Source organism: Anolis carolinensis, chromosome 2 (genome assembly GCF_035594765.1).
Source record: "Anolis carolinensis isolate JA03-04 chromosome 2, rAnoCar3.1.pri, whole genome shotgun sequence".
Classification (NCBI taxonomy): Eukaryota; Metazoa; Chordata; class Lepidosauria; order Squamata; family Dactyloidae; genus Anolis; species Anolis carolinensis.
Window position 1 is genome coordinate 36148500 of NC_085842.1, and position 14033 is coordinate 36162532.

Here is a 14033-nt window from a genome sequence, read left to right on the forward strand (position 1 = left end):
ATAAACTGGATGTATCAGGCCTGACACAATAATCTGGTAGTTTTGCATATTTCCTGCTTTCAAATTAAGTGCTTCTAAAAACAACATAGCTTTCCAAATGAGATGAAAATAATTTATTAGTATCCAGGTTATTTGGCACATAAGGCCAGGTGTTCATTAGCCAAGTCAATGAAAGAATTATCCAGTCATCCTCAATAAAAGAATAAAAGGGATTCAGCAGATGTAGTATTATCAGGTTTCTAACTTTTGTCTAATACTACTCCCAACAAAATTTCCTTCATCAGAAAAATGCAAAGTATCCCATCCCTAGTAAGGTAAAGGTAAAGGTTTTCCCCTGACATTAAGTCTAGCTGTAGATGCCTTCAAGGTCATTTGGCCGGCATGACTGCAAGGAGTGCTGTTACCTTCCCGTCTGCGCAGTACATATTGATCTACTCACATTTGCATGTTTTCGAACTGCTAGGTTGGCAGAAGCTGTGGCTAACAGCAGGAGCTCACTCCACTCCCTGGATTTGAACCGCCAACCTTTTGGTCAGAAAGTTCAGCAGCTCAGTGATTTAATCTGCTGCACCATCAGGGGCTCTGTCCCATCCCTACTACAGATGGATAAAGGTGAAGAACCATCAAAAAGTAGTCATATTAGCCGTAAGCCAAAAAAATAACAATGTACTTCTGCACATTCCTCTTCAGGATGCCTCTACTGCTTCTAAGCGTGAAGAAGGGAAAATTATAACCAGTAAATAAATGTGCAGTATTAACTCAGGCTTTTGGTTTGAGCAGAAAAGGAAAAAATAAAAAGGCAGCACAGGGAGAGAAAAATGTTAACAAGAACTGAAACGTACAGAATATTTTGTTCTACTTCATTTGGTAATCTAGAACCTAGAGGCCTTTGAATACAACTATAATGCATGTATAGAAACACCAGAGTTGGAAAGGGCCACAAGGGTCATCCACTTTAACCCTGAGTCCTGCAAGAATACACAACTCATAGAATCATAGAATAGTAGAGTTGGAAGAGACCACATGGGCCATGTAGTCCAACCCCCTGCTAAGAAGCAGGAAATCGCATTCAAAGCACCCCCGACAGATGGCCATCCAGCCTCTGCTTAAAAGCCTCCAAGGAAGGAGCCTCCACCACGGCCCCGGGAAGAGAGTTCCACTGTCGAACAGCTCTCACAGTGAGGAAGTTCTTCCTGATGTTCAGGTGGAATCTCCTTTCCTGTAGTTTGAAGCCATTGTTCCGTGTCCTAGTCTGCAGGGCAGCAGAAAACAAGCTTGCTCCCTCTTCCCTATGACTTCCCTTCACGTATTTGTACATGGCTATCATGTCTCCTCTCAGCCTTCTCTTCTGCAGGCTAAACATGCCCAGCTCTTTAAGCCGCTCCTCATAGGGCTTGTTCTCCAGACCCTTAATCATTTTAGTCGCCCTCCTCTGGACGCTTTCCAGCTTGTCAACATCTCCCTTCAACTGTGGTGCCCAAAATTGGACACAGTATTCCAGGTGTGGTCTGACCAAGGCAGAATAGAGGGGGAGCATGACTTCCCTGGATCTAGACGCTATTCCCCTATTGATGCAGGCCAGAATCCCACTGGCTTTTTTAGCAGCCGCATCACATTGTTGGCTCATGTTTAACTTGTTGTCCACGAGGACTCCAAGGTCTTTTTCGCACACACTGCTGTCAAGCCAGGCGTCCCCCATTCTGTATCTTTGATTTCCATTTTTTCTGCCGAAGTGAAGTATCTTGCATTTGTCCCTGTTGAACTTCATTTTGTTAGTTTCGGCCCATCTCTCTAGTCTGTCAAGATCGTTTTGAATTCTGCTCCTGTCTTCTGGAGTGTTAGCTATCCCTCCCAGTTTTGTGTTGTCTGCAAACTTGATGATCGTGCCTTCTAACCCTTCGTCTAAGTCGTTAATAAAGATGTTGAACAGAACCGGGCCCAGGACGGAGCCCTGCGGCACTCCACTTGTCACTTCTTTCCATGATGAAGACGACGCATTGGTGAGCACCCTTTGGGTTCGTTCACTTAGCCAATTACGGATCCACCTGACCGTAGTTTTGTCTAGCCCACATTTTCCTAGTTTGTTTGCCAGAAGGTCGTGGGGGACTTTGTCGAAGGCCTTACTGAAATCCAGGTACGCTATATCCACAGCATTCCCTGTATCGACCCAACTCGTAACTCTATCGAAAAAAGAGATCAGATTAGTCTGGCATGACTTGTTTTTGGTAAATCCGTGTTGACTATTAGCAATGACCGCATTTGTTTCTAAGTGTTCGCAGACTACTTCCTTAATGATCTTTTCCAGAATTTTGCCTGGTATTGATGTGAGGCTGACCGGACGGTAATTGTTTGGGTCGTTCTTTTTTCCCTTCTTGAAGATAGGGACCACATTCGCCCTCCTCCAATCTGCTGGGACTTCTCCCGTTCTCCAAGAACTCTCGAAGATAATTGCCAGTGGTTCTGAAATAACTTCCGTTAGTTCCTTCAGTACTCTTGGGTGTAGCTGATCTGGCCCTGGGGACTTGAATTCGTTTAGAGAGGCCAAGTGTTCCTGGACAACTTGTTTCCCTATTTGGGGTTGGATTTCCCCCAATCCTTCGTCCATTCCGTGTTGCTGAGGTTGAAGATGGCTTTCTTTTTCTGAGAAGACCGAGGCAAAGAAGGCATTAAGTAGTTCTGCCTTTTCCCTGTCCCCTGTCGCCATCACCCCATCTTCTCCTTGCAATGGCCCTATCGCCTCCTTTTTCTTCCTTTTTCTACCAACGTAAGCAAAAAAGCCTTTTTTGTTGTTTTTTATGTCCCTGGCAAGCCTGAGCTCATTTTGCGCTTAAGCCTTGCGAGCCTTTTCCCTACAGGTGTTGGCTATACGTTTGAATTCTTCTTTGGTGATTTCTCCCCTTTTCCACTTCTTGTGCATGTCACTTTTGAGCTTTAGCTCAGTTAGAAGTTCTTTGGACATCCATTCTGGCTTCTTTGCACTTGTCTTATTTTTCTTCTTTGTTGGCACTGTTTGCATTTGCGCCTTGAGTATTTCACTTTTGAAAAACTCCCATCCATCCTTAACTCCCTTGTTTTTTAATATCGGCGTCCATGGAATGCCGCTCAGTAATTCCTTCATTTTTTGGAAGTCAGCTCTCTTAAAGTCCAGAATGCGTGTTTGACTTGTCTTAGTTTCAGCATTCCTTTGTATTGCAAACTGCAGGAGCACATGGTCACTTGCCCCTAAGGATCCAACCACTTCAACTGTATTGATCAGGTCTTCCACATTTGTTAAGATTAGATCAAGAGTTGCTGATCCCCTTGTTGCCTCTTCTACCTTCTGGACCATAAAATTATCTGCAAGGCAAGTGAGGAATTTGTTGGACTTTGTACTCTTGGCTGAGTTTGTTTTCCAGCAGATATCGGGATAATTGAAATCGCCCATGACTACTATATCTCTTCTTTGTGCCTGTTTGGTCAGCTGTTGACAGAAGGCTTCGTCAAGTCCTTCATCCTGACTCGGAGGTCTGTAGTAGACACCCACGACAAGATCTTTTTGAGTCCCGGTTCCCTTGATTCTTATCCAGATGCTTTCAAGCTGGTTTCCCGGATTACAGTCTTGCATTTCTTCTGCAACGTAACTGTTTTTGACATATAAAGCTACTCCCCCTCCTCTCCCCTTTGTTCTATTTCTGTGAAAGAGGTTATAGCCCTCAATGGTTAAATTCCAGTGATGGGAGTCATCCCACCAGGTTTCAGTGATGCCTATGACATCGTATGTGTGGTGCTGTGCTAGGAGTTGGAGTTCGTCTTGCGTATTTCCCATGCTCTGAGCATTAGTGTAAAGACATGTAAGCCCCTGTAACCTCCCCTCAAACTGTTTATTTGGGATTATTGTGCTCTCTGTACTTGGTCCTAGGCATTCTTGAGAGATGGTTATCCAACCTCTATTGAAAAGGTTCTAATGAAAGTGAATCCATGATCCTCTGAGGAAGTCAATTCCACTCTGAAGTAATTTTATTGTCAGTAGATTTTTTCTAATGTTTTGCACTTTTTTCTTGTAATCGGAATCCACTGGTTCATGCCTGCCTACCTCGTCACACAGCCGCCGAAAGTGGCCCATGCTTCTCTGCTTTGCCGAGGGGCATGGGAAAGCCATCATCCCATGCCCTGCATTGCCGGGCTCCTCTGGTAGCCGATCCCACTGGTTGGGGGGGGATCATGGTGAACGCGTGGAACATGCGGCTTCCCCCCATTATCTTTTTATAATCTACCTTGATCTGACCTTTCCTTTATTTCATACACGTTCCCTTTTAAATCTCAACTCATGCCGCCAAGCCAATGTCTTTAGATGCCTCCCAGGTTTCTTCCTTGTTTGTGTTGTAATTGTGCATGCAATATGTTGCTATTGTTCTTTGAAGAAAAATTGTTTTTATTTTTATTTTTGCAGGCAGAGTTATGTTATTTGTAATACTTTTCATTTTAATGATACATTGTTATCATCATCTCATTAAACTGTAGTTAATATATTGCCCATAAATTCCCTTTTTATAGTTTCCCCTGCAGAAAAGTTGAAGGACTTGAAACACACTGGGCTAATGTATCATTCATTATGCGCTGATGGGGTCTCCTCTCATTTTTCAGATGACACACCACTTTCCTCAACCCTTGTCCTTTGTAGAAACAAGCTTTTACAGAAAGCATTAAAATAAAGAATGAAGGCAGGGTGATAGAAGGGTCTTCACTCACTCTATGAACCCAACTACACAACTAGTATCACATACATAGACAGTAGTATATCAAATACTGAATATTTGTTTCTAATGTCATGCTGACTCCTTGTGCACAGTGTGAGTTGTTTGCATTTCCCTACATGCAACCACTCCTTATTTTAAAAGTATATGCTCAATCTTGACTTTAACAAAATTGTTCATTTTAAATGCTAAACTCTGGAGGAACTTGTGCATTTTACTACCGGTATATATCTCTACACTGTAGTTAACAGATACTGGTTGTTCTTTATTTAATACAACTAAAACATGCTTGAAACTGCCAGAATTAGTTTTTCCCCCCAGAGGTTATCTACCTTCGATGGCTACCTTTACTGATATTTATTTTAGATAAACTTTATTCAGATTATAAGGTTACGAGAAAGATACCAAATGCTGAGGTTTTGGGAAGTGTTTTGGATTGGATTGAAGCAGACATCGTGTACAGTATATTGTAAAGAATATTTGCTTTCTCCTACTAACTGTCTTCCAACTGCTTCTTGACTAGTTTAGGCTCAGACATTGGCCTTCCCATATCCATGTGTGCAATTTCTGGGTATAAAATGAGGCCAGAACTGTTCCAGCACTTTTTGCAAGGGAAAATCCTGAACATACAATTTGTCAGCCAAGAATCTTAGTTTCATTACCAATGATGCTAGCATTCCATACTTTTCTTTGTAACTTAGTTGTTTTCTTTTTTGTTTATCCATTTGTTTATCCTTTTCATTGGTAACTCTTTTGAAAAAAAAAAATCCCTTTTCTAATCAGATACTTAGCCACTGTCTTCTTTCTTCCTTGCTTCCCCTTTCTTGCTCCTTATGGAACTGTCACTCAATTGGCTCTTAAGTTTGCTGCTGTTCATGTTTTATTTTTCTCCAGATCTTTTCACCTTCTTGGAAACCATAGAAACTTGGCTCACTTCTCATGATACTATTCCAGTACCCCTTTTGGAGGACTCTCTTTTTCTTATACAAGTTGCCAAACTTTCCAGAGGGAAAAAATCAGTGAAATAGGACAACTCTTTAATAGTTTTCCTCACAGTGGTGAGGATGGTTGGGTTTCCACTTTTTGCTTTTCTTTGTTTTCACTAACAGTTTTTTCTTCTTCTTGAGTCCCATGTTTTGAGGCTCTTTTTGCCTTTGCACCTGAGGATTGCAGTCATTTACCATTTACCTAGTCCATTTTTAACTTTTATTTCTGATTTTGCTTCTTGGTTGACGTTCTTTCCCACTCCCATTATGAGTGATTTTAATATTTATGTGCGTAATTCCAAAGATCTCACTGTATTATGTTTTCTTCCTTTATTGTCTTGTTTTGGGCTCAAGCTTTGATTTAATTCCCCTACTAATTCCCTTGGCCATTGTCTTGATCTTGTTTTTATTAAGAATTGTTCTATCTCTTGCTTTTCAGTTACTGAATTTTCTTTGTCTGATCATAATCTTGTTTCTTTTGTGCTTGTTTATGATCCACACCCTCAGTACACTGTTGCTCACACCTTTTGAGAGCCTCATTATCTTGAGGGGTTTCTGCAAGCTTTAGTCTCTTCTGTCGTCCTTTAAATATTGTTGATTCTTTGGATTTAGCAGTTTCTTTACTCAACTCAACTTTATCTTCAACTCTTGATAGTTTTGCTAACATCTATGGTCTCTGCTACCAACCCACAGCCTTGGTTTATTCTTTTTATTTGGTATTTTCATTTTTTCTCTCATGCAGCTGGACATTTGTAGAGGAACACTAGTTCCTCTACTATGGGGACATCTACACTGGCCACTTAAGGCAGTTTCAAACTGGCATAAAAGAAAGTGGTTTTTCTATGCATGTCTACCCATATCTGCTGAAACTAGTTTTAAACTGCATTAAAAGTTTGGTGTAGATGGGGCATACATTCTTTGTAAATTCATTCATTCATTCATTTTTTTATCTTGTGCCATGTCTTTGGCCAAAGATAAATAATATATTTTCTTGATTTGTGCTAATGCACAATCTCTCGTCTATCTTTAGTTCCCATTTAAAGCCTTTCCCTCCAATTCTCCCTTCATCATTCTAGGCTGATGATTTTGCAACTTCCTTTAACAGTAAAATTTTAACTATCAATTCACATCTTGTTGCTCCTGAACTTCATTTTATTTCTTATTAACAGTCTGATCAAAATCTGCATTGTAAGAACTCTAGGTTTCCATTTCCCTTTTCCCATTTCATTTATTTCTTCATAATTTTGAAATCACCCCCCTATCATTTGCAGACTGCTTTTCTATTTGTTATTTTTAAATCTTAATTATAAACATTCTTGTTTTAAATTGAGATTTAAATTAAACTTTTGGAGTTTTAGTTTAATATTGTTTCTCAATCTTGTATATTTTGATTATATGTATTTCTCTATTTGCCTTATGATATAATGTACTTTGCGTGTTTTATCTTGATTTTTTAAAATTGTATTGAATATTTTTATATTTTATTGTTCATTCCTGCTCCCTCCCTTTCTCTCTCTCTGCGTATGCATATATTTTAGAACATATGTCTTTGACAGGACTTAATGTTTTTCTTGTTTTACTTGTAAAGAACCAGGAATATTGATGGTTTGATATAAATAAATGTTGATGAGAAATATTTGCATATTTGGGAGTATACACACAGACAATATGCTGGTAAAGGAAAATGAGTAATGTTGACTCTTTTCATTTGCTGGATTGTAACTATATTTGCTGTCAGAAATACTTCTGTAGATTACAGTCCTCAGAATATGATCAAATTATGCTATCCTTGACAATTCCTTTGATGTTCTGCAATACAATCCACATCAATGTTAACAATCCTTGAACTTTTGGTAATATTCAAACTGGGATGTGAAAACTGGAACTTATACTGAATTGTGTCTATATTTTCAAAGGGAATGTTATACAAAACATTATTCCACATAGCTCCCAAGGTTCCTCTAAATGCAACACCACAGCTAGCAATTAAAAGCTTATCTTGCCTTTCTGTATATTCTTCTTTATGATAAGAAGCATTTTATTAAGCTCTTAAAACATGGCAAAACCAACTATAAAAGACCAATTTTTCCAGTTTAGAGATGCATGTAATGACATTTGCATTCTCCTAGGTTCAAATGATTTATTCAGAATTGTTTAAAATTAGTTATACGTGCGGAAAACTTTAATTACTAGCTATCTACTTGGTTGCAATATTACCCAGAGGGCTGCACTTCTTTCTTAATTAAAAATATTTGAACTTAATAATAGAGAACTCTATTAAAACATGAATAAAACATTGCAAGCATGCAAGTCCTTAAAGTTTACCAAGTAGTTAGAAAATCAATTTCATTAAGAGTTGTTTGAGCATTTTTAGCAGTCACATACATGAGGGGATTAACAGAAATTTCTTCATAGCAAGTTTTCACAGTAAAGTGGTTTGACCTGAAACCCTAGGGTCTATCTGCATTGCTGCATTACGACTATTTCTCTGGTTGCCTGTTACCAGTAAGAATCTCCTCCAGGCAAAAAATGAAGCTTTCTTTACAGACTGATTTTAGGCCATTAATATGCCAAGAATTACTAAATAGGCTAGAAATACTTTCAGACTCTTTACAAATTTGGTGTCATGTTTCTAGAGGTGGCCTTCAAAAGATGAATCCCACTGACAATGAGGCCTCATCATTTGCCCATTCTCCCAGAACAGGATACTTCACTGGCTGCTCAAATAGCTTCAAAATTCAATCCTGTCAAAGAGAGCTGCTTTCTCCCCAAAACATTCTTCTTCTAGTCTGCTTTGATCCAGTACACTATTATCTGCTGAGGTTGTCTCAAATTGGAATCCTTCAGGGTATACCTTTGACCTCTTCAAAATATTCTCCTGATCACTGGTAAACTCTGAAAAAGCATACCCTAGATTTTGTCTCCTACATCCCCTTCAGAAAGTATAAAATATATGAACAAAAATTTTGAAGGCTTATTTAATATAGCATTTTGTTCATGTATTGGCTGGTCAACTGTCTACAGTAAGCCACAAGATGGACATGAATACATTATACTTCTGCTAATGTTCCCTAGTGGACTACAATAAGAAGCATATTACCTCCAATACTCAATGGATTGTTCCCCGCGATGGATTGTCACCTTGTCATGGTGAGGGGACTTGTGTGTTCCAGTGACCTGTGGGCAAAGCTGTCAGAGTCAGGGCCACAGGGCAGCAAGGTCACAGGGTAGGAAGCAGAACAAGCACAATCTGAAGTTTTCAGTGGAGGTGCAGGCAGATGATAACATGGTATATGTTACAATGGCTTTAAGGGTGGAAGAATACTGCAACAAATGAGAAACCACCAGTTGTTGAGTTAAACATGCCACTGGATGTCCACCTCATTGTCTGTGTGTTGATTGTGCACCGATCCCCACATATAAATCACATTCACACAAAGGCGTCTTCCACGAAAAATAAAACCAAACCAAAAATGTCCCATGACAATCAGCGAATGGCGATGGGGCAGGACTGTGAAATCCGGAAGCTCCTAGCCAGAGACTGACACATGGGCAGTAGATATGGATTCTGCCATTCTACCTCAAGATCTGAGGCAACTGAATAGTTTGGCAGCTGTATCCACGACTGAGCAGCCCCTTTTTAGGATCCATTCTGCTCACCCCATATAGGGAGTGGGCTAGAAAAGGTCCTCTAAACACATTCTGACTCTCATATGCTTGACTGGACTGCTGCAGACAAAAAAGGAAAATGAACTTTGAAACGTGGAATGTATAGACACTGTTGGATGACACAGACAATGAATGATCTGAAAGCATGACTGCTATTATTGTAAGGGAACTGAGATGCTTTAACATCAATATAGCAGCACTTCAAGAGACCCAGACAGCAGGAGAGAGACAGCTGAAGGAAGAAAAAGAAGGCTACACCTTCTTCTTAAAAGGACCTTTTTGAACAAGAATGAAGAATACACAGAGTCAGCTTTGCTATCAAAAATGACCTGGTGAAGAATCTATCCAAAGCACCCTTCGGCATTAATAAATGACTTTCAACCCTCCAAATTAATCTTGTCAAAAACCAGCAGGCAACTATCATAAGTGCCTATGCAACCACACAAGATGCTGATGAAGATATCTAGGGAAATGTTTGCTGTCAGCTGGACATTATCCTATCAGAGATACACAAGGAGAACAAAATCATCATCCTGGGGGATTTAATACAACAGTTGGATGAGACTTCACCCTGTGGCCCGGAACTATAGGAAAAGATGTGGTTGGAAATAACAACCTGAATGGCATTCTAATTCTCACCAAATGTGCAGAGTACAACTTTGTCATTACCAACACACTCATCTGCCAGAAAAACAAGATTAAGACGTCATGGAAGCACCCCCGGTCAAAGCACTGGCACCTCTTAGACTATACGTACCAGACTGCTGCAATTTTCTTCTCACAAGAGCCATGACAGGTGCTGATGCCTGCTGGACAGACTATAGGTTAATTCAATCCATGATCGTGACCTCTCACTGAACATCAAGAAAATTAAAGTGCTCTTTTAGCAGGCACCAGCCAAATCCTCTATAATGCCAGAAATAGTTTAATGGGATAATGTTAGAAAATGTTGACCATTTCTGCCACCGTGGAAGCCACCACTCCACAAAAGTCAACAGTGACACTGAAATACAACACCACCTGAGCTCTGCAAGTGAAGCATTTTTTCAAGTGAAACAGAGTGTGTTTGAGGGTCAGAATATTCATAGGGATACCAAGATGATTGTTTATAATGCTATTGTTCTCCCAAACCTGTTATACACCTGTGAAACATGGACCATATATAGACACCACACTCAACTTCTGGAATTATTCCATCAGCGTTGCCTCCAAAAACTCCTGGAGGACAAATGTCAGTGTTCTGAAATAAGCAAAGACCACCAGCATCAAAGCGATGATCCTCCACCAGCAACTTTGCTGGACTGACCACATTGCACAAATGCCTGATCACTGTCTCACAAAGCAGTTACTTTACTCTCAACTCAAGAAAGGAAAACAGCGTGTTGGTGGACAGGAAAAGACATTTAAAGATGGGCTTAAAGCTAACTTTAAACTGTGGCATAGACATTGGGAACAGCCCTGGCTGTTTTATCTCAGAGCAGGAACACCTCTGTACTTAACCACCACGCCAAGGCAGCAAGCAGTTTATTAAAGAATATATAAATGCAAAGCAATAAAAATTGTAAAAACAGTTTAGTCCAAAGATGTGAAATAGTCCATTAGCTCCAAGGTACAAAGGTAGAATACAAAGTCCAATGATGCAAAATCTCCAGATAAACAAGGCAGCATGAAATCCAATACACAGAACTCCAGAATAGCCCTTTAAACTTGGAAAAACAAGAACTTAAAACATGAAACTAGAAAGTCCCTTGGCAAAGGCTTGATGCAAGATGTTCTACAAACTCCAACATTGCCCAGACAGATCTAAAATCTTTCCCTGTCTCATATAAAACTTTTAGTTTTATAGACCATCAAGAAATCATTTCCTTTACCTCTGCAACCAGATAAGGGTCTCTTCGCTAACAAACGCAATGACCTTTGGCGTGCTTGAGAACTCGCCCAAAGTTTATGAAAGTTCTGTCTCCTATCTTCTGACTCATTACCCTCTGCACCTGACAATTCATCTTTAGAACTCAGAAGCTACAAGGGAAACTGAATGAAATCTCAGGCCCAGCAAGGTTATCATCCACATGCCCAGGAAAGCCATCATCCCCAGCGACATCAGACACAATCATTGGCTGAATTACAACACTGGCCCTCGAATGTTCTAACTGGAGGTCAGCTCTTACGAACACTGATGTGGAATTCGAAGAGGTACGAATGGAAGGCAAAAGGGAGAAACGTGTCAAGAGGAAGGCACATTAAACCAATCCTTTTTGGGACCGCCTTCCATCTGGAAATCGATGTCCTCACTGTGAAAGAACATTGCAGATCAAGAAAAGGTTTCTACAGTCACCTACAGACCCACCACCAAGAACCTACACTTGGAAGGCAATCATACTCACCCATGAGTGATAGTTTATGATGATAACCTCTAATACTGGGGGTATTCTACAACCCTAATGACTAAAAATTATTGATAGGCTATCCTCCATTAATTTGTTTAATACCTTTCCAAAGCTGTCCAAGTTGACTGCTGCCACAATATAACTTAATAACAAATTCTATAGTTGCCATAGAATCTGTGCAAAGAAATTTGCCTTTGTTTTGAATCTTCCACCATACAGCTATAGCAGATGACCTCAAGATCTAATATTATGTATGATAAAGGCCTATACATCCTCAACAATTGCATGCATACTTTTGTTCTAGGGATATGGAGAAATTACAGTACTCACTGTTGAAGAACTATATTGCTCATTTTTGACGAGACAAGCTGTCTTAATATATTAGCCAAATCCACATGTAGCTATATATGTCTCTTGATTGTGAAATTATTCTGTGTTTTTGAAATGTTTGCTATATTGTTTCATTTTAAGTCATTGTAACAATTTATATTTCTCCTTAAGAAAAGTTCGCTTTGACATCAAATCTCACTCAAAATGGGAGCAGCTAGGGCTCTGCACAATGTTGTATGATCACCCTGTGGATGCTATAATTAGATGCTTCTTGCCCCCTCCGCCCAGTCATGACTTCCATTTTGCATAATATCTGACTAGATTGATGTTATCTTTTTAAAGTTAGTTTCACTCTCCATTTTCAAGGATCTTGGAAGCAAACACAAAATCTATTTGAAATAAACTTACTAACTTCAATGGTACTGTTCCCAGACAAATTTGGGATAAGATTTCTATGTCAGTCTTGATGGAATGGAGGGAGGGTGAGAGAAGTTCTGCTGACGGGCAGGCGAAAGCGTTTGATTTACAAAAACTTTCCTGGTACAGGATCAAAAAATGTTGTGTTTCCTGGGAAGGAAAATTAACATGGGCTGCTCAGAAACCTCCTTGATGTTAATCTGAATTCCTCCTGTCCTCAGAAGGTATCTCTTCTGCCACATCTGGGAGAGTGAGCAAGTAATGGGATTAAGGTATGTGGTTGTCAGGAGAAATATGGGACAGATCTCACGTACCTTTTGTACTTATATAGAAGTGAGAATTCTAGCAGGTGATGCTTCGCAGGCAACATCTGCTGAAATTTTCTCTTCTACATAACCATTAAAGATACATGAACACAGTCATTTATTTCACAAGGCAATCTTATCAAAATAGGAAATGACTGCCTTTTCATGACAGTTCTTGTGGGAAGACTGTGCATGCACATAAGAACCAAAAATTGTGTTTTCTTCCGTTGTAAATATGGCCAATAGAATGATGGAGAGAGTGGACATTGTAAATGAGGCATACCATTACCAGTATGGGAGGGGGACAAAAAGATGAAGGGACCAAAATGCCAACTTCAAATGAAGTGACTGCAGTTGGAACAAAAATCACTTGTGAAATCACTTGAATTACAAATTGAAAGATATGTACACCAGAGAGATACCATGAAGTTAGTTATATTTGGGGTGACCCACTAAAACATGTGTGTGTTTAATAACTCACATAAGATTTCTATCTTCAGCACAAGAATGGGCTCACTCAAACCCAGCAAACACAGACGGGCTGCTTAAATAAAAAGAGAGGGAGAAAATGTATGGACGTTTTCTAATTTTTAAAAGCCCATGCAACAGGGCAGCAGCTATGATACAATATCTCAGCAATGCATATAAAATATACACTAGGTAGCTACCCTTGTGATATCCACTGAAGTTTAATTCCAGGACTTTTCATGGATACTCAAGTTCCAATACAAAATTACATAGTAAAATGGCATTCTGTATAGAAATTGGCAAAATCAAGGTTTGCTGTTGGATCTTTTTTTTTTTGGAGGGGAGGGAGATATTTCTCGGAGGTATTGTTTTGCAGATGGGTCTCAGAGGTACTGTTTTGCAGTGGCTCCGGTCCTTCCTGGAGGGTCGTTCCCAGATAGTGTCATTGGGGGACACCTTCTCGACCCCACAACCATTGTCTTGTGGGGTCCCGCAGGGGTCAGTACTGTCCCCCATGTTGTTCAACATATACATGAAGCCGCTGGGAGAGATCATCCGGAGTTTCGGGGTTTGGTGTCATCTGTACGCAGATGATGTCCAGCTCTGTCACTCCTTTCCACCTGTCACTAAGGAGACTGTTCAGGTCCTGAACCGGTGTCTGGCCGCTGTGTTGGACTGGATGAGGGCCAACAAATTGAAATTGAATCCAGACAAGACAGAGGTCCTCCTGGTCAGTCG

General features: G+C 40.1%; 1 protein-coding gene across 16 annotated transcripts in view; it reads right to left on the reverse strand.

Moving 5' to 3' along the window:
• The window catches only part of cfap20dc (CFAP20 domain containing), a 294908-nt gene that overhangs the window by 73646 nt on the left and 207229 nt on the right, over positions 1 to 14033 (reverse strand). Inside the window, exon 12 of one of the 16 annotated variants that reach the window (XM_062969651.1) lies at positions 8820 to 8896. The exons of the other annotated variants lie outside the window; for them this stretch is intronic. Coding sequence (XP_062825721.1) covers positions 8820 to 8896 — 77 coding nt within the window. The remainder of the gene's footprint in view (positions 1 to 8819; positions 8897 to 14033) is intronic. 16 annotated transcript variants of the gene reach the window in all.